A 26,225-nucleotide genomic window follows, 5' to 3' on the forward strand; every position below is an offset into this window, starting at 1 on the left:
CACGCCCCGAGATCGAGACGTGTCATAGGCGTTGTTTAGCATTTCAAAACGTAAAACAACAAGCCATGTAGTATAGAAAATAGCCTTAAACCAGTCTTTTACATAACCAAAGATGTCCTTACAAAATAAGAAAATGATAATAGCGGAAGCGACAATAAAACACAAAATATGCTAATAATATCTCCACAACATGATCACCAACCCCAGAATGTGTGTTTCTCATCCTCTTCCAATTGATCTTCTGTATCTGGGGAGGAAGGTAAGGAGGTGAGTGTTTTTGGAAACACTTAGCAAGTGGGGGCCGATCGGACATGATAAACACCAAAATATAAACATGTACATATTATAATATCGAAACAAATTAAGCATGAAAAATCTGACAAATACGAAGCAAATATTGCACTGATAATTATCACATTTTACGTGGTTTACTGATCAGTCCCCCTATATGTTACTCCTCTAAGGGGCGAGACCAAAGGAACGGTTATTATAACCCACCACATCAGGGCCATATCAAATCAAATCATCGGAAATTTCTTAACTATTTCTAAATCGAATCTTAATAGTGCAATCCAAATAACTCTAACATGCTTTGAATAATATAACGAATAGCCAACGAATTAAAAATAGCATATCAAAGTGAAACGGGTATACGTATCATGCCGATCAAATTTTCAAATGCATATATAATTTATTTTATGAAGCTTAACTCACTCAAGAATGAAAATAAGTGTAGAAACTTATATCGCGCAAAAGAAGTATAAAAGCCCACTTACATTATTTGATTCCAAGAGAATTTTGTAGGAATTAAATGTTTGTTGGAACCTCAAACTTTAGGATAAGCTAAGCCACTCGGTTTTGCACAAAAAATACAGCTTCTTGATCAAGTTTCAGTGCATCTTCAGGTAGATTTTTGGACCTTGATTGTTGTAGGTGACGGCTTGAAATCTGGGAAGAATAATCCTTCGAACTTGGACAGAAGTCTTCTCGAAAATGGACAGTAATTCTGCTTCGAACTGATGTCGAGTTCTTTGAGATTTATGGACAGCCTTTGATGCTTCGAATTGCTGCAATCAAACTGGTGTTGTTGGTCTTCAAAAAGGAAACGAAACTAGTGGTTTATAACCATGATAATTGGATAGTTGTTGGCTTCAATTTATTGCTGCCAAAGATGGTGACTGGAACAAAAATCTGCTGCTAGGAAATGGTAGAAAGCTGGAGCTCGAAATATGGAGTTGTGGTGCTCGAATTTGGTGTGATTTTCCTTTAGGTTTCTGCCACTATTTATAGGATATAAGGTGCAAGTGAAGGGCCTCCTATTCATGGTCCATAAACCCCATTAAGAACCATTATTCCCCATCATTGTGGTTGTTACAACTCTTGGGTTTCTGCAGATTATTCCATCAGTTTCAGCAGCCATTATTCCCCATCATTTTGGCTGTTACAAATCTTGAATTTCGAATTTGAGCTGCTGAAATTTGAGTCTTCACATGTACTATCTTCGGAATTTCTATCTAAGACTTACAACTTAAGCAACAAGAAATTAATGTGAGGAACATATACATTTGTATGTAATTCTGACTGTTGCAGGATGATGCCTATAAATAGACATGAAGATCAATTGTGAAAGCTCTCAGGAATTTTTGAACCATCAAGCACTCTAAGATCAAGTCAATCAAGCTTTCAAAATCTCATAATATCACAACTGTCGAAGCAGACTCTTTCAATTTATTCATTCGATCATTAAGGATCATATTTGTGCTAAGTGTTGAGTACTTCATTCATATTTTGTAATATCATTCGAGGACTGAACTTGTATTGAGTCTAAGAGTTTTTGTTTAAGGCAGTGTTAAGTTCTTACCGAATTGAGGTTGTACAAGCTGTTGTATCACTCAAATCTTCTAGTATAAATCTTTCAAGTGGAAGAAGGGGTGACGTATGAGTTTCTATCTCCGAACATCCATAAACAACTACTGTGTTCTTACCATTTCAGTCGACCCCACTGTTTGTGTTCTATCTATTAGTTGATCTTATTCCGCACAATTTTGTTTTTGATCAATTAGTATTGACAGTCAAGAAAGAAACAAATTGTTCAGTTGCGATCACGATTGAACTCAGTAATCAAAACAAAAAAGTGCAAGTGGTGTATTCACCCCTTCCCCCTCCCCCCCTCTACACACACTCACCGATCCTAACATCATGAACATACTCAACCAGCTCAATCACCGCAAGGTTCTTCTTAATATGGTATTCCTTCCACTAAGCCGTTCATCAACACAATTTCTCAGCCAGTTTCCTCTCTTCCCATCCATGACATTGATTTGTCGCATGTGGATGACTTGTATAGTCCATTGCACAACAAAATTTGGACCAAGTCATTACTCAACTCTCCCCGGTCAAAGAAATGGAATTTCCAGTACAATCAAAGATTTCTACAGAAGGTTCTTCTGAGCTGAATTATGGACCTATCAGTTCTAAAAAACCTATGAAAGAATTAACCAAAGGTCAGGAGAGCATTGAAACTACTTATTCTCCATTGCTTGGTGAAAATGCAACTTTGGTAGAGCAAGAAAAGTCGAAGAATTTCTCTGAGAAACCTCTTTTTGAGACCGAGCCAAATTTTGAGAAGTCTCTCATAGAACCGATCGTGACTATCATTTTCGATGCTTTTATATCTTCTGGGATGACCTTTGTTGCTTGTAAAGAATCCCAAGACTGCATAAATTTTCAATAGAATGATTGATCTCTTCTGTAGTGACCCTGCTCGGATTACCTACCAGCTTATAACTTAGGCATGCAATGAAGTACTTAAAAGAGAACTTAATGTAATCTTCAATAACCAAAAATCTTGAGAACGTCTTTGAACTAAACAAAGGCTGGTGCAAGAATATGGTCGTAGTGATTGATGATGAAAAAGAAGTATCTTTTGCATCTCTATTTCCTAAGTTGACATTACTTGAGATTTTTCATCTTCCTAAGTTGATAAGCTTTTGCAGCGGAGAGAATTCTTTTGAGTTTCCATCAATACAAGAAGTTCAAATTTATGGTTGCCCCAAGATGAAAACTTTTGCTTTGGGATCTATAAGTGCACCAAACTTATCCAAGTTCAATATATACGTCAGAGACGTTGAAGTAAAAGGTCTGAATGACGGCATACGTGATGTATTCGCCACGAAAAGTATGTTTATACAAATTTAGTATACGCTTGGATACATTATATCGAGTTTAACTTTCACTCCATTATAGATTGTTACTGCGCAACCCTATCTGTTACCATACTAATGTTTGTGTATGCCACGACGACCGCAGAGGGTAGCGACCTAAACATTACCCACGGTCACAACATCGTGGCACAAATTTAGAAATGGCCTATATTCTGTATTCATAACTAAACTAATTATGTTTTACAATGCTTAGTGATCTCGACAGTTTTAGAATTTGTATCAAACTCATCGTGTTGATGATAACTATTATTTGTATTATCTTTGGAATTTAGACTATGTGTCCACTATGTTTAATTTCATAAAGTAGAACAAATCCTCATAACAGATTACAACAGTTTAGAATATAATACTGGGATAGTATAGAGAAACCATGAAATTTAATTTGATTTGTGATAGAAATTTTTTTAAATAAACAATTATTTTGCAGCAGTAGCTAGCTCAACAATTCGGAGCAATTGATGTGAGAATCCATTTCATTTTATATTCATGAGAACTGATGTAGCAAAAAATTGATATTACCCGATTAAAGAAAATATGGATAACTTTTGAAGATTTAGATAGACGGATTAATACTCGAATTGTTCCAAAGACCAAACTTCGTAGGTTGTTACCTGCATCACAAAACAAAGTGAGTGGCGCCTGGGTTTCCCGGCGAAGACACTCCGACGCTCAAGTCAGTATTTGCCGAATAAAAGTTCTAGAGAACTAGAGCATGTGACTATAAAGAGCGTACCTTAAGAATGAGAAAACTTGAGATTTATAGATAGTCGGAGAGTTTCATGGACTTGATCCTCTTATGGGCTTTTAAAAATTTATGGGTCTTGATAAAGTGTCCAAATAAATAATTAAATAATATGAGACCCAAATGGATTGAGTCACTGGCTTGGGTCCGGGAGAAATTCAAACTGGGTAATAACCCATCATAAGCCCCACTCTCGGGCATATCGCATGCTTCACGATGGCCGAGAGTAGAAAATTTGGAGATACCGTTATGGAGTAATTGTAGTAGGAGTGTGTTGCAATTGAATTGTAGATAGTAGGAAGCAAAGTCCTATTTGAATTGAAAATTGTTGGATTCACAGTCCTGTCTGAATAATGATCGTAGAATTGCAGTAGGTTTGTGGTGTAACAGGATAGAAATCAAAGTCCTGCCAGAATAATAATTGTAGAAACTCAGTAGAACTCTGACTGAAATAATTATTATAAATTCAACATCGTAGTATTTCCATCAGAACATACTAACTTGAAATTATTTCTCAATTTTGTATTGCAGTATTTGCGTGATCGCGTGTCAAAAATCATTAAAGGAGAAATAATTCACCGGATGCACATGATGAGTACAAATCACTTTTGTACCTTCTTTTGAAAAACGTGTTTCTCTCTCCTCTCATCCCTCCCTCTTTCAACATTGGAATATGTGGTGTGTGTGTATATTTTGTGTGTATCCCTATCTATTATCTCTTCACCATCTCCATGAGTCTCATCACCGGCCGACGACAAGAGGCGGCGGGGAGAGGGGATGGCGAACAGGGCGACAGAGGCGATATGTAAAGGCGGCAGATCTGGGGAAGGGACGAGGCGCAGTGGCGAGCTTAAGAGATGAAGATGTGGCGGCCGGATCTGGAGTAAAAAAGGAGAATTAAATAAAAAGTTTTGATCTGCAGAGCAAATAAAGTAGCAGCAAGCAATTTATTCTAGCTTGCAGGTGTTTGCTCTATGAGTTTAGAGTTTCTTTAGATTGGCATGACTCTCTGTCTTGCTTTATATTTTGTCGTATTTTTCTTCTCGCTTTCTTTTTTCCGAGGAGCGCAACTCATCAGCTTCCTCGATGCGTATGTATTTTTTAGCTCTAGAAAACAACTCCTCCAAGGTGTTCGGAGATTTTCCTGCTATAGATTCCTTGAACCTTCCAGGGCACAAGTTTTGCTGCATTATCCCAGACAGCAAATCGTGGTTCAGGTGTAGGACTTCGTGAACTGCGTGAGTAAATCGTCGAACATATTCGCTGAAGCTTTCTCCTTCTTTCTGAATGATTGTGAATAGATATTCTGTTGTTTTTGGGAATTTTTTGTTAATTGAGAATTACTGGATGAAGCGCTGGATGAGTTGCTCCAAGTTGGAGATGGATCCAGATGGCAGCTTATTGAACCCCGAGAGTGCTCGCCCTGATAAGGTTGTTCGGAATATTTTACAGTATGCAGTGTCTGTTATGTCATACAAATATGCTTTTGCGTAGAACTTGCCAATATGATCTTGAGGGTCACTAGTTCCATTGAACTCAGGTAGGTTGGGGATTTTGACTTCCGTAGGTAATGTTTCAGATAGAATAGCGTTGGTGTAGGGGCTCCGACGCGCAGGGAGAATTGCTGACGAATTTTCTCCGTCGATATTTGTGTGAGACCCATATCCTAGGATTGGATTGGTGGTTTTGTCTTCTTCAGAGTGGTCGCGAACTGTGTGGCTAATTGGTTCGCCTTCTTCGTGAGTCGTATTTTTCTTAGTTTCTTTGGGATCTTTGTCATTTGTTTTTGACGCGGTTTTCTTTGGGTCTTTGTTACCGGGGTCATGAGATGAGGACCCTCTTCTATGAGCTCTCTTGTCGGTGCTTCGACGTTGTCGGGATGCCACGAATCCTGTGTGAAACTAAATCCAGACGATGGTTCGGAGATAAAGGTGGGTCTCCATTGAGATTATTTTCTTGAGATATTTGTAAAGGATTATGCATTCTCAATAATGCAGTGAACAAGTTCCCGCAGACGGAACCAAGCTGATGTAGCAAAAAATTGATATTCCCCGATTAGAGAAAATATGGGTAACTTGTGGAGATCTGGATAGCCGGATTAATACTCGAACTGTTCCAAAGACCGAACTTCATGGTTTGTTATATGCATCACAAAGCAAAGTGAGTGGCGCTGACGGTTGCCCGGCGAAGACACTCCGACCCTCAAGTCAGTATCTGCCAAATTAAAGTTTAGAGAACTAGAGCATGTGACTATAGAGAGTGTACCTTAAAATGAGAGAACTTGAGCTATTTATAGATAGTCGGAGAGTTTCATGGGCTTGAGCCTCTTATGGGTTTTTATGAATTTATGGGTCTTGATAAAGTGTCCTAATAAATAACTAAATAATATGGGACCCAAATGGATTGAGTCACTGGGCTTGGGTCCAGGAGAAAGTCAAATTGGATAATAACTCATCAAGAACTAAACTAACTATATTTTGCATCAATTGATTCATAATTCGGAGCATTTCATGTTGTAAATATGAATTAAAATAAATTCTTTTTCTTGTTTATTCCTATAAAACTACAACCTCTCTATATTCTATCATCAGAACTAAACTAACTCTATGTTACTCTCTAGCATATTTATTTCAACTGATTTATAATTTATATCAAATCCTTTTTTCTTTTTTTTTTGGGAAAAAAATTATTTATATTTTCTTGGGATTTTAGACTACACGTCTCCGCACAATATTTAAAATTCTGAAAAGTTACGTTATTAATGGTGTTTATTCAACCCATTTTCTTTTTTTAAGATTCACAGTAAGTATGAACATCTCAAACACATGATTGACATTTTTTGTTACTGTTATTTGCTGTAGGTAAATAAACACACTTTCTCTTGGAATTTTTGCCTTTTATTTGATATTTCTAGCTAACTGATCGATTTAGTGCACTGACTCATCGTTGTAATATTGTTTTGTTATCAGGATGTTCTATAACAACCTTTTTATATATACTCGATCCATTTTGTTTAATGGAACTAATGTTACATGAGATCCAAGATGACGATGATGAGACATTGGATGGGAACGAGGACGAGGATGACGGTATTCATTGAGGATGAGAAAGAGGCATATGATGTAGTGAATGACAATAGTGCGAGCAAGTTTGGGTAGAAAAAGAAGCGAAAGAAGAAAACAAAGTTTATTGAAGGTGGATGGTATCTAATTAATTGTGAGGAATATAACTATATCTATATTTTATATTTCTTCTCTGTTATAAACATATGAGTTAGAACTGTTAATTTACATATGTCGTTCTTGTATTAATGCATTTTCTCCCTTATAAATATAAGAGTTTGAATTGTGAATTTATATATATGTTGTATTAATGAATTTTAAAATAAATTAAAAGACAATAAAATTAAGATTTGATTTCGGATGTGTTCATGCACTTTTGATATCTCATTGATTTGACTGGTCATGCAATCCCAGGAGATCATTTATCATATAATTGTCCTAAGTCAAACACGCTTAACTTTGAAGTTCTTTATGTGATGAGTACCCAAAAAAAATATATCTTCTTGATATGAACAGTACATATCAAATCTTTTATACCTCTCATTACGGTGTGGAATCTGTTTATTCATGCCACCCGTCGTTTATTCATTGGTGAAAATTTCATTTTTCATGTATTAGCTACCCATATTACGAACCGTGCACCGCCCTAGGAAATTTCACTCCGGGTGTCACATGTTTTACCCTTTATGCATGTAGAATGAAATTCAGGTCATTACATTCTTCCCTCTTAACGGATATGGTCCTCGAAATCAAGGTTAAAGTAAAGAAAAATAACATGAAAGGATACCAACAATCCAAAATTCACCACAATCGAACACTAACAGAACTAAAACATCAAACACTGAAATCATTAAACCATGAATATACACACGTAAAGTTAAAATGGCTGATTGATCATTATTTTGATCTTCATAGGGAAAGTTATTACATTGATACCCATTCTGGAAAGTTATTACATTGATACCCATTCTTAATCTTAAAATTCAATTAAATGGTTGTAATCATAACGTTACATCGGATGAGTTTCACGTAATGTAACACATGTATTTTTACGAGGGACATTCCTAATCTTAAAATAGGATTGTTGAAATTGTTACGTACATCAGATGAATTTCAGCTAAAGAATCCACCCAGAAAATCCTATGAAAAGGTGAGTTCTCAGAAAACAACAAAAGTATAGCCTCATTCTTTCACAAGGCAAATATTAATATACGAACAATAAAAAAAAATCTCTGAAATCCCAACCCGAATCCCATCTCATTTCCGATCCGAAAATGTCCCGAACCGAAATTTCGAGATTGGTCCCATCCCGATAAATATCAGGAAATGGGTCGGGGAAAATAACTGTTCCCGACGAGAATCCCGTCCCGACCCGATTATATTTTTATATTATTTTTTTATATTAATAATATTATTTTAAGTAGCCAAATGCCCAAATTAGGTTTCCTGTTTCCATGTCTAATACTAGTTTTTCAGATATTCGTCTGCTTATGAAACAAAATCAATGATAATTCCACCATAATCAAATTCAAGAGAATCACCCTGTAGTTTGTACGTTCTTCCATTTTCTTTGATAGCTCACTTGAGTTCACGGAAATATCTTCCGTCGTCTACGAGGAGTCTCCCGTTTCACGAACATCTTTTCAAACTCATTCAAAGGCCTCGTCGAGCCATCTGCCTCACTAACAAACTTCCACCCACCCCCATTGCCCCGCTTGTCTTTTGAACCAAGCTTTTCCACCGTTAAGTTCCATCCTTCGGTAGGACGCCTCCTGCTATACTTGTGGCATTTCACCTTATTTGCCATCTAAAATTTGAATATAACAATGGTTTGACATAAACAGCAATTATCAGTACCCGTGAAAGTAATAGTTTACAATATTAACCGAGTGCTTGTATATTTACCTTCATTTTGTTGAAGTTCATACGTTGCACAAACTCTTGGTACAACATTTCGTCCTCTTTCATTGAGATCTCATAGTGCACCTCATCAGGGTCTCGAGTCGTCCCATCCCAGCCCTCAGGCATGACTTTAAAATCTGGCTTATATGCGAGAGACGCGACATGGAATTCTCTATCATGGGAATTGAAAAGTCTGCAGAGTAAAAGTTAATGAGGAAATGCAGAGACATAGAAGTTTTCATATGAAACATAATTACATCACTGACATCATTTGAACTCTGAAAGACAATATCATAATGAAGCAAACCAAAAAAACTACAGTACATACACATAAATATAATGAATGGTTTACAGATCTTTCGGTGGATCATGAGTGATCAACAGCCATATACAGTTTTCGGAGCTCATATGTTGAACACAAAATGTCCTGACACTCGTTTCGCACAATTTGTACTTCATACATGTAGAGCAGAATCACAAGGCGTCTACATAACAATTTTGAGTTTTCTCAGCATTCATAGCAGCACAAAATTTATCGACCAAATGTTCAAAGTGAATAGCAGTAAAGCTAAATTGAATGTTCCAAGAAATTCAATCCAATAAAATAATCCAACTGAAAAACTGCTTTCAAAACCAAAATAAACTTACTCCAGCATTGGACTATCGACTACACGTCATGACAAAACCAAAATAAACTTGGCACTTACAAAAGCCAAGACATATTTGTTACCACAATTAATATCAGAAAAAATATTGTACACCAACGGATTACTCGTTTAGTGATTGCTTTGCCTGGTTGCCACATCAGTTCCTCGATAATACTTACTCCAGCAAAACACCAAACCACCCAAATTCCATCTCACTGCCATGTTATATAACTTAAACTTAAGTTATGCAGGAACAGAATCGAAAGGATTAAAAAACAGAAAATTCAGCTCACCACCCGAGTCTTTTCTGACGGGATACATAAACACCACCCGAAAAAAGAACCAAAACCTTGGAATACAGGGCTAAAGAACTCACCACTCTTGGAGTCTATCAAAGAGATACAGAGTTGGGCTGGAAAGTTTTGATATGTTATTAGTTATTACTCAAGAAAATATTCAATGTCTCCTCTTTCTTCCTCCTAATACATAAATATATATAGCTAAAACATTAATGCAATACATTAACCTTCCAAACTACCTAAAACAATAATTAATATAATTATTTTTTGTTGGAAACAAAACAGAATAGCATTCCTTCTAATCCATTTCCAAGACTCTGCTCCTTGGACTTGGCATACGAAGGAGAGAAATTTGATGGCTTTGATTTCTCTTGGTAAGTGCTGCGACTGTCATTAAGTCAAATTTGTTTCAAGAATCAACATACTCAAAGAATATTCCATGGCAAGAATGTGCATTATGTCTTTAGTGATAATAATGCCTTATTTTTACTTTTTGTTTTTCAATAGTACATACTCCGAGAGAAAGCAACTAACACAGAATCCATCTACCTAGTTTTCCACAAACATGGAGATTCATGGGTCATGCACCAGCCAAAGTGCAAAATAAAAAAGAGCTACATAAATGCATAAGATCAACTTACTTGGGGAAACCGTCTATGAAGCGCTCGATAGTGTCATCCAATGGATGTCCCAGTTTCTTCTCTTCCTCTTCTTCATCCTCCTTCAGCCATAAAATCGCGTGTACCCTCTGCCTCATGACCCTATATTCTTTTGCTAAGGCCTCCACAGTGTACACCTCTGGGTTCTCCTTGTGCTTTTTATACATCTCAGTTTTTTCTGAATCTTTCAGATATGATCCCCTGGCGCCTGGCTCTCGTACCTAAAGTTACAAGTTTTTAGAAATAATACCGGTAAATTTTCTTTGCAATGATGAATTTCCCTTTCTCACTGTAAATTACCCTGAGAAGTGAGAAGACTGAAAACAGTCTAAGATATCCACACACAGATAAATTGAGTATCCAGTTTTCTGAGTGAGTCATGATTACAACTCGATAGAAGTACATAGTTCATATTTGGTTCATGAACTACGCTTTCTGGAATCTGATATCTCCTAAAACAGTCAAGTGTAGCACAAAAAAACCAAAAATAAGAAAGACTAAACAAATAAAGCACAATTGCTTCCTCGTTCGTAAACAATATTAAATCTCTGAAGATTCAACCTCAATGATCAAAGAACCAAAACAAAGGATTACAAATCCGGCAAGAAACACAACAATCTCCCAAACACAATTTTTTCTACTCTTTAATAAATGATGAAAACTGAAATCAAATCACTAGAAAATTGCACAAAAAGTTTGGAACATTTTATCAGCAGCAAAATTACCAATGAAAGTTTTTATCTTCATTTTGCTTTTTACAAGTGAAATGCCAGAAACTTAGTTACAAAGCATTAGCAAGGCTGTTCACCAAGAGCTCTTATTGTAGTTATAATCAATGCTGTGTTTTCTTTCATGCATTGTCTAATTTGTACTTCTGCAGGAATGAAATTTATAATTATGTAAGTCATCTACCACAGTGAATTCACTATGTTGTCGTATACTCCATCAATACAAAAAGTAATCCAGAAACTGGGGATTTGGTCACCAAAAATACCGTGCTCTATTCTTTCTGCTGTCCCAAAATTTCCGGTTTATTCAACCCATGTTGCCTGATTCATTCTGAGCATTGAGTATCACTTCTTCATGAATTTCATTTATTCTTTTCAAAGCATTCAACTAGATTGAAAGAAAGAAACTGATATGTACTATCTCCATGATGAACCAAAGTTTTGGTGATGCAATAAAGCTGTCGAAATCTTGATTTTGTCCTCATAGATCCAAATGTCATACACAACAATTACTTAAAGAAAGTCCGAGACCACACAGATTCCATCAAAATGCAAATATTTCAGACCTTCGTCCAACTATCAAATTAAGGGGAAAAAACGTCAATTTTATGTCCCAAAAGGCAAACTAACCTGCGTCATCAAAACAGTCATTTCCTAGCACAACAACTACCTCAAGAAACTCTCGAAACCACACCTATCGCATCAAAATGCGAATTTGGGGCCATTCTCCCACACCATAAAACCAAGTGAAAATCAAGAAAGAAACAATAATTTCATGTCCCAAACAGCAATCTAACCTGCTTCATCAATACAGCCATTTCCTTCATCTTCTCATCCCAGCTGTCCACAAACGCCTTCCCTCTTCGATTCTCATTGTTCAATTCCCTCACCTTTTCCCTTACATCATCCTCCCACCCAGCAGACTTCTTCTCGAACCGGCCCTGCCTCGGCTCAACAGCCACCGGCCGACTGATCTGATGCCCCACTGCTTCCCCATCGAAGTGCTCCTTCGTCAGCCCAGTTGACCAAGTCGAAGCGCCTGCATCCCATCCTAACGGGTCGGGCTCTGACGACCCGGTTCCGCCGAAATGGGCCGCCCAATCGGACCCGCCACCATTCTGCGTCGAAAAGAGTTTATGGAAAGCGGGTGAAAGCTTAGCGCTTGTTTGCGAGATTGAGAGCTGCGGAAGTAATCGATGAAGAGTTCTCATGGGGTTTCTGCTACTGCTTTGTCCGCCGAGCATTAAATTTGTAAGACCAATTTCATGGCTAAAAAAATGATATAAAGTTACTTTGATTTTAATGTATAAATTGAATTTTCGAAGTTAACAAATTAATAAAATCTCAAATCTGTTATGTAAGGGGTGTTTGCAATCACTAAAAAAAAGTGATTGTTAGCTTTTGACTTAAAAAAATCATTTCTGTGTGTTTTTTAAACCTAGATTATGTGTTAGCTTATTCTTAACTTAATTGAAATCCAATAGCTAGTCATGTGTGGTGATTATGATTCTCCAAAAGTGATTTTAATAAGAAGTCACATATGTTTTCAAACACTACCAACTTTTGATTTTTTTTAACTTTTTTATAAGCTATAAATTAATCACTTATACAAAAATATAATCTACTGACAAAATTCTTATAATATTTTTATATATATCCATGTGGAATAATCCGTTGAAATTTAAATTTTTATGAAAGATTTTTTAATTTTGTTTAGGCATTTTAAATAATCTCCAAAGCGTTGCTGAGTTCCCAGTTAGTTCCCATGACATACATAATACCGCTTTTTTTTTCTATGGACTAACATCTTGTTATACGCATTGCGAGCTAGTTTGTTTTTAAAATGATTGTATTATATATTAAATAAAAAAGTTGAGGGAGAAAAGAAAAAATAGTTAAATTAAAATTAAAAAATAAATCATAATTGAGGGGAAAAAATTGAGATAGTGGAGGAAACATTTTTTTTTAATTTATAGTCATACCAAGATACCAATTTACATAATATATAGTAATAGATAGATAATCAATATAGTAATAGATGATCAAATCGCGCACCGTGGAAATTCGACTCAAGTACACTCCATTCGCCTTGTGCTATTTTATCCAACATTGTCGAGACTTGTTAGGTAGTGTCGACTCAAGTAATATTTTCATTTAAAAATCTCGTTTATATGAAAATAGTGCACACAATAATTTTTTATGTGTTTAAATGAAAATATTACTATTAATATGATATGTTTTAAATTTTTATTTAATTATTTTGTTAAAAAAATTAAAAAAAAATGAAATCGGTTTGATCGGGCTAGTCTGGTTCGAGTTCACCATTTTCGAGATGATTTCGATTCAGCTCAGAGTTCGGGTTGAGGAATTTTTTGATAGCATTTTGCGTCAACCCAACCCAAATATATCCGAATTAACTACTTCATATCTGTCCATAGAACTGAGGGATCTCCACAAATTCAAACGAATTAAAATAAACTAGCATCTGCGCTAACCAAATTTGTAATTAAAAATAGAATTTATAATATAATATAAAATAAATGTAATAAAAGTATGATTATTTAGGTTAACTAATATTTCTATAAATATAACAGATCACAAACACATTTATTTAATCTATTTATTTTTTTAATAGTTAAATTTTTTGTATCCTTAATATTTTTTTAGTTGATCATCAAATTCGAAATTTAAAATTAAAATTTTGACTTTTGAGAATCAAAATCACCATATTAATAATAAATAAATAATGATATTATAATTATAAATTATATAATTAATTAAAAATAAAAAAATTGGTATATGGGGACCTGCAAGAGCTTCCGAAGGCAGCTCTCCACTTAGGTGTCAAGGCGTCTGTAAGGCTCTGAAAATATTAAGTTATTAATTACGGAATTTGAGATTTAAATTCTAAATATTGAAAAATATTCAATTAGATTATTTATGGAAATTAGAGATTTAATTTCCGAGTTGAGAATATTTAATTTGAGAATTTACGGATTTTGAGATTTAAATTCCAAAATTTTTAAATTAAAAGATTTAATGTTTGAATTGAATATTTTGGAATAAATATTGAAATTCCGAGTTTTAGGAATTAAAAAGGATTTAATTCGGAAGAAGAAACTCGAGCAGAGACTGTTTTGCAAATATCGAAGTTGCAAGGGATAATGTGCAATTGTTTTTTTAATTTTAATTCGAGAATATTTAATTTGAGAATTTTTGAAATTTAGAATTAAATTCTAATATTTTTAAATTATTTAGCATTGAAATTGAATTAAAAAGAGTTGTCGAGGTCTATTTTGCAAATAATGAAGTTTTGAAGGACTAAAATGTAATTTGGGCATGCAAGTGGGAATTCACACGTGTACATGTATACATTGAGGTGTAATGAAATGGATTCCTTCAGATTTTCAGCAGCCACAAACCGAGAAGGAAAGGGAAAAGAAAACCTGAAGTAAAACTTTGTCTTCAAACTTAGATATCTTTTGATCCGGTCAATCGATTTTAATTCCGAGCTTAGTTCCGGAATCCTTGCGACGAAGGATACAAATTGATGTAAGTATTTTGTTGATCCAACTGGTTTCGAAATTAGAATGTTTGGGAAATCAGAATTGAAGTATGAATTAGTGTTCTTGAGTTTATATGCGTTACCGTATCGAAGTCGGATTGAAGAAGGATATCGGTTTGATTTTTATGTAGTTTTCAGCCTATTGTTCGAACCTAGCTATGTTTTATTGAGCTGGTTTATTGATGATATACATGCTGATATGCGTGGGTTTAAGTGAAGAGGATTGATATATCTTGTTTATTCAAAACCGGATCGAAGAACGTATATCGTTTGCAACTCTTATGATTTCCACCATGTAATTCGAATTTTATAGCCTCTGGTTATGTTGTTATTTGATGATATTTTGCTGGTTTAAGAGGTATATGAAGCTGTTATGAATGATAGATTAGTTAGGGTTCCGTTTGGATTACCGCACGTGTACCGTTACGCTGCCGGTTCAAGAATTTGATAGCTTTTGGAATTGTGATTGTTGAGCTGAATATAAGGGAATGTCTTGATGATATTTATAGATCTTTCTACTTCATTTTCAGTATTAGTAAGAGGCTATCGAGTTCGAGAATTTGGAAGTCGAATCGGAGAAGCTTTGATCCAAGTTTGAAATGTTTTTGCTCTTGTGATTGAAGTTGAATATGAATGAAGATTGATATGTTGATTGAGTTGAAGATAAGATATTTTGCTTCAATTTCAGATTTATATTGACGACTTGAGAATGCAGCTATTGAAACGGAAGTGAATAGCTCTAGATTGAGAGCAACTTAACCACGACTGAACGACTGAAAGGTATAAGATGACATCGAGAGTCAGGGGTTTGAAACTCAAGAATGAAACTTCTTGAGTTGTCCCGATAAACCACATACTTGTTGATCTTTATTCTTGAATTAGAATTTGATGTTGTCGATCCATCTCAGGTAGTGGATCTTTATTGAGTTATATATGATATGAAAAAAATTGAATTGATTCTAGTGTCAAGGTCAGATGGACCTTATTTTCGAGTCTGATAAGACGACGATAGATGGATATTCATGTCAAGATCGTATACGAATCTTGATGGTAGTGATTTATTATGAATCGATTCTTCTTTAGCGCGCTATATAAATCTATTGATTTGAAGCTTTGATTTGAAGTATTTAGAGTTGAATTGATATGAACTGTTATGTATATGTCTTTTATACTGGGAATTATATTCTCACCGGATGTTTCCGGCTGTTGTCTTGTTTTGTATGTGTGCATGGTAACAGGTGGGGCAGAAGCTGACCAGAACTGTTATGGGTAGCTCGTGAGAGATTTGTAGATGTGGGCACTCGGTTTGTAGCTGAGTTGAAGTATTTGAGATCTTGTCAAACATGCTAGAAGATTATGCTTGTAGTAGTTTGAAGAACACTAGTTGAGTTTTGTATATAACTAGTTCTTTTGATGTTACTCAAACTACTTAGTTGATGTAGCTAATGCTTGTAGACATGATTAGATCTTGTTTTATGTATATGGACATGTTTGAGACTTGATAGAACTTGGATTGGAATGAATTGAAGTATCAAAGTTAAACTGTAGAAAAACAGAGCATGTTTCTGCTCAGGAAGTGCCCGAGCTGCGTTTTATTGCAGCCCGAGCGCAGCCTACAGTGCTCGTTACTGTTCGACAAAAACAGGGAGAGATTGAGCGGCCCTTTTTGACCGCTCGAGCGCAACCCCCTTTTAAAAAAATTGTTGTTCTATGTATCTTTGATCCTTTGTTAGTTAATCATGTTTAGTGATTAATTGCCTCAAGATTTGATTAGCAACCCGAGTCCCCACAACATGTGGTATCAGAGCAGTGGTTTGCTCTTGGACCAAGATAGACATGAGTGAGCGGGGTAAATTGCGTCGTATGCATTTATAGTATTGAATGATTAGTGCTTTCTTTGATTTGATGAATTGAATGCGAGTATGATTACTATTGAAAGAAATGTCTGTCTTACTGAGTTATGATTTTTTTTAAATTCTTATAGCTTTTTTTATAAGGTTTCTCCGGGTGAAATAAGCACCCCAGAACAGTGCTTTGTTTTGAGTAAGGTAAGTACCCCAGATAACACAGAACAGTAATCTTCAGATGAAGAAAGTTTTGAAGAGATTTCAGGCATACCATCCCCCAACTATGAAAGGTACAGATGATACCAGTGCATGTGGAAATTGGTTTATAGAGCTTGATCAGTTGCTGAGTCTTTGAAACATTCAGATGAATGTAGAATCAGGATGATTGTATACCAACTTCAAGATTTGGCAAAACGTTGGTGGATTGTTACGACGATATTGTTACAAAAAAATTCGTTGAGAGCCGAGGTATGTTATTTATTTGGCTTATGTCGAGAACATATTTGTTTTATCGGTGATTTCTTCCCGTATCAGATAGAAAAGATATGGGAATAGAATATGCCAAGAAAACATAATATGCTAATTAGAGGCCAAGCAATTTGAATATTGAGGAATATGAAATTAGATCCTCAATTTTGCTGCTATGTGATCCTTGAATAGTTGATAATGAAGAAACTCAAGTTGAGTTGTGTATGAAAGGCCTGAACCCGAAGATTTATGTTTGAGTAGATAATGGTGACCGAAGATTTTACGGAAGCCATGGACAGGGCCAAGAAAGTTTAAGCTAGTTTTCTGACGTAGAAAGAAAATTAGACATGCCACAGGATGTGAGATAATCACAACCTCAGCCGCAATTCCCTCAACAGAGTAGATTTCAGGCCAGAGATAGTGGCAGTAGCAGGAAAGATTGACCTCAGCTTAAGAGTCAACAGTTTAAGAGTTATGGGAGTAGTCCTTTAGCTTTAGTGGACCAAAACAGATTAGTTAGGTCAGAATGCAGAGTGTGCTAGTGGTTTTTGTACTCATTGTAGAGGGATATATCCTAGCAATCGGTACAAAGAAATTGCAGAAAGATGTAATTGATGCAAGCAAATGACACATGTTGCCAAAATGTGTTTTAATTGAAGCAAATTAAGTGGGAAACAGAATGAAGATTAATCCCAGAGGCATACAGAGGATCAGACATAAATTGCACCTGAGAATGAGATTACAGGTAACAGATTATTTTGTTAAGTTAACCTATTTATGTTATTGGTGCAAGAGATATATAATGATAGCTGAAAGCTTTGTCATGTTATGATCTCTGTATAAGAAGGGAGAATCTATGAATTTGATTGACGAATTGAGCTACAGTTTTGAAGAGATATGATTGAACATGATTTTTGTTCGTGCTTGGGATTATTTATTGATGTTTGCATGATAGATGATGATGCACTAATCAAGTACAGGATAATAGGAGATTGCTTCTCTGAAATGATTAAGCTGAATTAACGAGATTAGAACGTGCATATGAATATAATGATATGGTATGGAATCTAGAATTTAGATTTCTTTTATTTCTATATGTGACTACTGAAAAGTTCCGAAATGCGTATATTCTGTGCACTGGATATGTTCAAGAACTAAACCAGAACTGGTAGAAATACCAATGGTTGAAGTGTGCAATTTTGCAATTAAGTTACAGGTGAGATTTTAGACTCTAGATTAAGTTGTGAACTGGAATGCAACAGAGAAATGATAATATTTTGAAATGAATATTGTGATTGAGAGTTTATAGAATAGATTTTGATAAGGAAATCAGTTACAGTTGAGTCTTTTCTTTGATTATGCAGAAGTTATTACATTAGATTGGAGATATGATTTTTGAATTATTGGATATTTATTGGCTCTCATTGTTTATTCATAGAGCCTGAGTTGATTCACTCGTTCTGAGTTATTAGATGCAAGTGAGTTGTTTTCACTATGCAGAGTTTGTTATCTAGAATATTTGATTTTGGATGACCCTGATTGAGAGATTTTCTCAATCTTGATTTATTTCTTTTGAGTTCAATAATTATTGATCCTTCGATGGTTGGTTCAGCGTAATGTGAGTTGTTGGCTCGTAACTAATAGAAAGATTAGAGTATCATCTGAATTTTTGAATTTATTAGATTATTTGTCAGTGTTTGGGGAACAGAAAGAGAGAATCTGATGGACACATGAGTATTTGATGACATATTTATATGTATTCTGATTTGAATGTTTCAGACAAAGGTGTTCTCTGATTCTAGTTTAATAAGGTGTTCGAATTGCGTAAAGATGATAGAATACAGATCGAATTGAGCTAAAAGAAATTTGAATCCAATAGAAAATGCCAGATTAAGATAGAAATTGAATACGAAAGATCAGAATTGATGGATTTTGTAGTGAATAATCGTTGGATTATGTCAGATATTCTAGATATAGAATGTTAGAGGTTGGCAGAGACACAATACACCAGATTGAATATCTATCTAGTGGTTTGAAAATCTATGAACTCCTTTGGAAATCAGTGTTGATGAAAGGAAATGAATGCAGATATGACAGAATTGAATTTTGGATATCAAGATTTCCAATGGAAAACACAGGAAAGAGAAGATCAAGTTGTCGATCTTACAGTTTAGCTACTGTAGAAGCAAAATAAGAACAATTTTTAGACAGATTTGTCATATGAAACTATTCAGATCGTCATGAATTTGAGATTTGAAATAAGGTATATTGTGATAAATTTCAGAATACGCAGTATTATATATAATACCAATATGATTTGGAAGATAGAGAGGTTTGAAAGGATAGGAATTATTGAAATCTATTGTTGAGATGAAAACTTTAGATTTGTTTTGATAGATGGTGGCACTGATTATCAGAGATTCTGAGTGGTTGGTTGTATGTGATTGCATTATACCATTCTTTGATCGATGGATTGTCTGAGGTGATTATCCAGATTTCGAGGAGATACTCAGAACTCTAGTACCTGATTCGGTGCCAACTGATTGATTTTTCCAATTGTTGATTTTGATTCCTGTGACAATTATTTGATAGATAGAGAGATAGTGTTTTGATTAGTAGATGAGAAGAAAATCAGAGTTCTTGTGTTGAGATAGTATATCTAACGTCTCAAATATCAAGTCAGATATGATTTGAGGAAAGACAGAAAATGTGAAGATTGATCTGTACAGAATGAAAGACGAACAGTGTATGATAGATACAGATCTCGAAATGATAATCAGCATGATAGTGTAGACTTGATATATCTTCTTTGCCAAGCATAGAATGATATGGGAAAAGAAACAAGTCGTCACGAAAACTGAATTGTACTGTATGAGATTTTCAATACAGTTAATGAGTTTATTGACAGATATATGCCTTTGATAAGAGAGATCAGATGTGATCTATGTGTCTAAGCTAAAGAATCAGTTGGATTCTTCCGATGTACTTTAGTCAGCAAAAGTATAATTTGTTAAGAGCCTGATTTACTTCAAGTATCCAAAATAGATACTGAATCCGAAAGAATAACAGCTCAGAGATAAATCAAATTCCAGCCAGCTAACTAAGTACAATAGAATAGACGCAAACGTGAAAGAAGAATTTGCAGAGGTAGATTCATATGTGAGATTAGAGATCCAGAGTTATATGGTTGAGGTAAGAATTACTTCAGCTAAACGTTTACCTGTGAACTATAATCAGGTAAAGTTGATAAGATTTTTAATTGATCAGAATGATCGATACGGATTTTGGTTCAGGAGGAAGAGCAGCTTAGTTATAAGTTAGCTTAGTGATTACAAGGTGATTGAAGAAGTAATCTAAAGCGATCAGAGAAAAGAATATGAGAAGATATAAACCGAAAAGATATCAGAAAGATATCCAGAACTTACAGAATTGAAGTAAGTACTACTTCAGTCAGCTTTACACTAACGAGATTCAGTAGTAAGATTTATTGTGATTTCGAGGACGAAATCATTCCTTAGAGGGGATGAATTGTAAGACTTTAAAAATATTAAGTTATTAATTACGGAATTTGAGATTTAAATTTTGAATATTGGAAAATATTCAATTAGATAATTTATGGGAATTAGAGATTTAATTTTCGAGTTGAGAATATTTAATTTGAGAATTTGCGGATTTTGAGATTTAAATTCCAAAATTATTAAATTAAAAGATTAAATGTTTTAATTGAATATTTTGGAATAAAGATTGAAATTCTGAGTTTCAGGAATTAAAGAGGATTTAATTCGGAAGAAGAAACTCGAGCAGGGACTGCTTTGCAAATATCGAAGTTGCAAGGGATAATGTGCAAGTGTTCTTTTAATTTTAATTCGAGAATATTTAATTTGATAATTTTTGAAATTTAGAATTAAATTCTAATATTCTTAAATTATTTAGTATTGAAATTGAATTAAAAAGAGTTGTCGAGGTCTATTTTGCAAATAATGAAGTTTTGAAGGACTAAAATGAAATTTGGGCATGCAAGTGGGAATTCACACGTGTACATGTATACATTGAGGTGTAATGAAATGGATTCCTTCAGATTTTCAGCAGCCACAAACCGAGAAGGAAAGGGAAAAGAAAACCTCAAGTAAAACTTTGTCTTCAAACTTAGATATTTTTTGATCGGGTCAACCGATTTTAATTCTGAGCTTAGTTCCGAAATCCTTGCGACGAAGGCTACAAATTGATGTAAGTATTTTGTTGATCCAACTAGTTTTGAAATTATAATGTTTGGGAAATCAGAATTGAAGTATGAATTAGTGTTCTTGAGTTTATATATGTTACCGTATCGAAGTCGGATTGAAGAAGGATATCGGTTTGATTGTTATGTAGTTTCTAGCCTATTGTTCGAACCTAGCTATGTTTTATTGAGCTGGTTTATTGATGATATACATGCTGATATGTGTGGGTTTAAGTAAAGAGGATTGATATATCTTGTTTATTCAAAACCGGATCGAAGAACGTATATCGTTTGCAACTCTTATGATTTCCACCATGTAATTTGATTTGTATAGCCTTTGGTTATGTTGTTATTTGATGATATTTTTCTGTTTTAAGATGTGTATGAAGCTGCTATGAATGATAGATTAGTAATGGTTCCGTTTGGATTACCGCACTTGTACCGTTACGGCGCCGGTTCAAGAATTTGATAGCTTTTGGAATTGTGATTGTTGAGCTGAATATAAGGGAATGTCTTGATGATATTTATAGATCTTTCTACTTTATTTTCAGTTTTGGTAAGAGGCTATCGAGTTCGAGAATTTGGAAATCAAATCGGAGAAGCTTTGATACAAGTTTGAAATGCTTTTGCTCCTGTGATTGAAGTTGAATATGAATGAAGATTGATATGTTGATTGAGTTGACGATAAGATATGTTGCTTCAATTTTAGATTTATATTGAAGACTCGAGAATGAAGCTATTGAAACGAAAGTGAATAGCTCTAGATTTGGAGCAACTTAACCACGACTAAACGACTGAAAGGTATAAGATGACATCGAGAGTCAGGGGTTTGAAACTCAAGAATGAAGCTTCTTGAGTTGTCCCGATAAACCACATACTTGTTGATCTTTATTCTTGATTTAGAATTTGATGTTGTCGATCCATCTCAGGTAGTGGAGCTTTATTGAGTTATATATGATATGAAGAAAATTGAATTGATTCTAGTGCCAAGGTCATATGGAACTTATTTTCGAGTCTGATGAGACGACGATATATGGATATCTATGTCAAGATCGTATACGAATCTTGATGGCAGTGATTTATTATGAATCGATTCTTCTTTAGCGCGCTATATAAATCTATTGATTTTAAATATTGATTCGAAGCTTTGATTTGAAGTATTTAGAGTTGAATTGATATGAATTGTTATGTATATGTCTTTTATACTGGAAAGTATATTCTCACCGGATGTTTCCGGCTGTTGTCTTGTTTTGTATGTGTGCATGGCAACAGGTGGGGCAGAAGCTGACCAGAACTGTTATGGGTAGCTCGTGAGAGAGTTGTAGATGTGGGCACTCGGTTTGTAGCTGAATTGAAGTATTTGAGATATTGCCAAGCATGCTAGAAGATTATGTTTGTAGTAGTTTGAAGAACACTAGTTGAGTTTTGTATATAACTAGTTCTTTTGATGTTACTCAAACTACTTAGTTGATGTAGCTAATGCTTGTAGACATGATTAGATCTTGTTCTATGTATATGGACATGTTTGAGACTTGATAGAACTTGAATTGGAATGAATTGAAGGATCAAAGTTATACTGCAGAAAAATAGAGCATGTTTCTGCTCAGGAAGCGCCCGAGCTGTGTTTTATTGCAGCCCGAGCGCAGCCTGCAGTGCTCGTTACTGTTCGAGAAAAACAGGGAGCGCTCGAGCGGCCCCTTTTGACCGCTCGAGCGCAACCCCCTTTTAAATTTTTTTTTGTTGTTCTATGTATCTTTGATCCTTTGTTAGTTAATCATGTTTAGTGATTAATTGCCCCAAAATTTGATTAACAACCTGAGTCCCCACAGCGTCAATGAAGCATCACTACATGCAGATTTCAGAACGTCCGAATAGGGAGTTCATCACTTCCGATCTCAGGCGTTCGGAACGCGGCAATCATGCAGGATCAGAATGTCCGAAATAGGGTTTGGAGCTTTCGATGGTCGTCTATAAATGATCAAAAATTTCTCATTTTCATTGTGTGTTGAGGTGTTTTGGTATCAGAGATGGCCTAAGTTGCAGGGCCTTAAAAATCGAAATGAAGACGGACTCAGGTATAAGTATAGACTCTTAGTAGTTTTTGGGAGTACCTATAAGTCTAGTTAAGGTTTTTAGTAATGTTATAGTGATATGACATCTACTTGATTATAGGCTTGGACCTTTAATCTAGTACTTCTAGGTTGCTTGTTAGAGGTACGAAAGTACTATTCGAGATATCTTTGTTGAGTATGATTTTTCTGTGTTGCATTTATATGGCATGTTTATATGTGTATATCTTATGTTACGATTAAGGAAAACTACAATTTTCATCCTTTATATTTGTTATTTTGCGATTTCGGTCCTTTATGTTTTCATATTTCAGTTTTAGTCCTGCATGTTTCGATTTTTGGCAATTTCAGTTTTTTTTATTCGAAAATGCTTATGTGGAACTACACACGTCAGCTCCACATCAGCACTTTATTTGTGCCACATCAGCGCCACATCATAAAAAGGACTAAAATTGCCAAAAAAAATAAAGATAGTGGACTAAAACTGAAATCTAAATATACAGAGGACCAAAATCGCAAAGTGACAAACATATAGGACTAAAAAATCAATTTTCCCGTTACGATTATTATGTTTCATGCATCGCATGTCGAGCTTACGTTCTTGAGACAGCCTGTTAGTGAGGGTCGCTCAGCCTTACTTCCTTTGAGTGGTTGGTTGAACCCGTTATTTCATGGTCAGGTCATCGTTAACCATATATTACTTGGTGTGGGCGCCACCTCCTGGTGTGATGGAAAATAGTGTTACATATCATGGCGCGTCATTAGACTAAACAGAGTACTCGATCATGATCCTTGGTACCCCGTACACTTGTATTCATGCATTCATAGTACTTTTTTTTTCGTATCGATTGCTTTCATCTCTCACGTCTTCGGTTTTGTTCTTGCACACCCCATTACACGGGGCAGGCGACGGACCCCCGTTGGGAGCGATTGCTGGGTTATTCGGATGCAGCTTTCTCAGGAGTGGCGATCTTTTCTCGATTCTAGTTTGGTTTTAGTACTTGGTAAGATATGGTTGTATAATATTCAGTATTTACAGGTTCATTTCGATGGGGTTGTAAAAACTCTGTTTTAGTTCCACTTTTTAAATGAATATGTTTTATTTAAGTTAATTGCATGCTCTTATGTGAGACCTCGGTTCTAAACATCTAATCTCGGATTAAAAAATTATAAGCATACAAGATCCAAGATTAAAATCAATAAAATAAAGAATATTTTTTTTCTTTTTTTTAAAATAACATGCCCGGACCCCGTGCACACATCCGTGCATGGGTCACTGCATTTAACTAAAGAACACACGGACCCCGCACCACCTCTGTGTCCTGTTTCGTGCTTAAACATTGCACTAAAAACCTGATTTTTTGTCCGACCACACGGACCCTCACCTGAAGGTGGCACGGGGTCCGTGCACTCTACAGAAAAAACATACTCCAAGATTGCGAGGGGACACGGACCCTTGCACGGACGTGGCACGGGGTCCGTGCCCTGGTGCACCAAAAAAATACAAGTTCAGCAGAACAAAATCCATGCTAACACAATCTAATTCTTCCATTCCACAATGCTACAAACTCAATACAACATGCATAAAGAGTACAAGGTAGGTCTAGTGTTGTACATTATTCAAACCAGTAGAACATGCATCGGTTCTAGATTACAATCCGAATACAAAACAAGTTCAAATTACAATTCAACTTCTAAAAACACCGAGTCCTCACTTCTACTCAACTCAACCCCTAGCATGCTACCTCTGACTTGATCATGTCCCACCTGTCGCCAAGTACACATACAAAATAAAGTAACAACCGGATAACTCCGGTGAGAATGATATTCCCAGTAAAAGCAACATAACATGCAATACAAATAATATATCAATAGCATGATATAAAGACAACATATTCAATGCTAATACGAATGAAATGCATGTATTTAAAACATGGACATCAACTCTGATAATCAAGGAATTGCTGCTCTGCATTTGGGATCCCGAGGATGAGATCACGTAAACAACTCACCGACTCTCCTGATCGAGGTAGTGCCACATATCTCCATCCTCTAGACTTTGGTATGATTATAAGGAGTATGCAGACACTAGGAGAACCTCTACGTCTAGGCCACTCGCTTAAAGCCCCCAAAACGTCTAACATAAAAGGGTCGTTCTGCCCGCTGAAATCAAGGATTTTGTCTCAAGATGAATGCACAAGAAAAACGTAAAGCATTAAGCCATATAACAAAAGCTCAAACAACAAAATACAAGTTCCCCATTCTACAACAAGTATTGATGCAAGTATATGCTTTAAGGGAAACTCAAGAACCATCTGTCTTGAGTGTTCTATCCCGCTAGACGATGCCTGCTTTTACCTTTCGATACGAATAACTCCAACTCTGGATAAGCTACAATAAAAGGTTATATCATAAATTATACAACCTAACAACAACAACCGCTCAAGGTCATCTCTTTACCGTTCTTCGTCCAACTCTTCGACGATCGACTTCTGCTAACTCTGGGCTCGACAAACTCCAAACGAATTTGTACATAGGCAAAATATGATCAACAACGACGAACAAACTCATTTGCCAAAGTTCTACGATTCAAACGGTTCAAAATCTCAAAACTCAAACCGGAGGCATAACGGCTATAAACTGATAAAACCGGAAACGCAGGCAACAGTACAGCATTGCAAACAACTCAAATCAATGCTAAAACAACAATAACAACTCAAATCCAACATATCTCAAAATCCACTTTTTCGAATTAGGCTTCCAAAATCATAACAATTCCAAACGATGCTCTAAT

General features: G+C 35.4%; 1 protein-coding gene across 1 annotated transcript; it reads right to left on the reverse strand.

Annotated features, from left to right (window-relative positions):
* Positions 1-8,470: 8,470 nt before the first annotated feature.
* LOC140883901 (protein GAMETE CELL DEFECTIVE 1, mitochondrial) lies at positions 8,471-12,521 on the reverse strand. Its single transcript, XM_073290521.1, has 4 exons — positions 12,061-12,521; positions 10,518-10,756; positions 8,934-9,123; positions 8,471-8,835 (listed from the first exon to the last, which is right to left on the reverse strand). Exons 1-4 carry the CDS (start codon positions 12,505-12,507, stop codon positions 8,617-8,619), a joined length of 1,095 nt encoding a protein of 364 aa, XP_073146622.1. The 5' UTR covers positions 12,508-12,521; the 3' UTR covers positions 8,471-8,616.
* Between the last annotated feature and the right edge of the window lie 13,704 nt (positions 12,522-26,225).

This window comes from Henckelia pumila, chromosome 2, assembly GCF_033568475.1.
Source record: "Henckelia pumila isolate YLH828 chromosome 2, ASM3356847v2, whole genome shotgun sequence".
In the NCBI taxonomy this organism is placed as follows: domain Eukaryota; kingdom Viridiplantae; phylum Streptophyta; class Magnoliopsida; order Lamiales; family Gesneriaceae; genus Henckelia; species Henckelia pumila.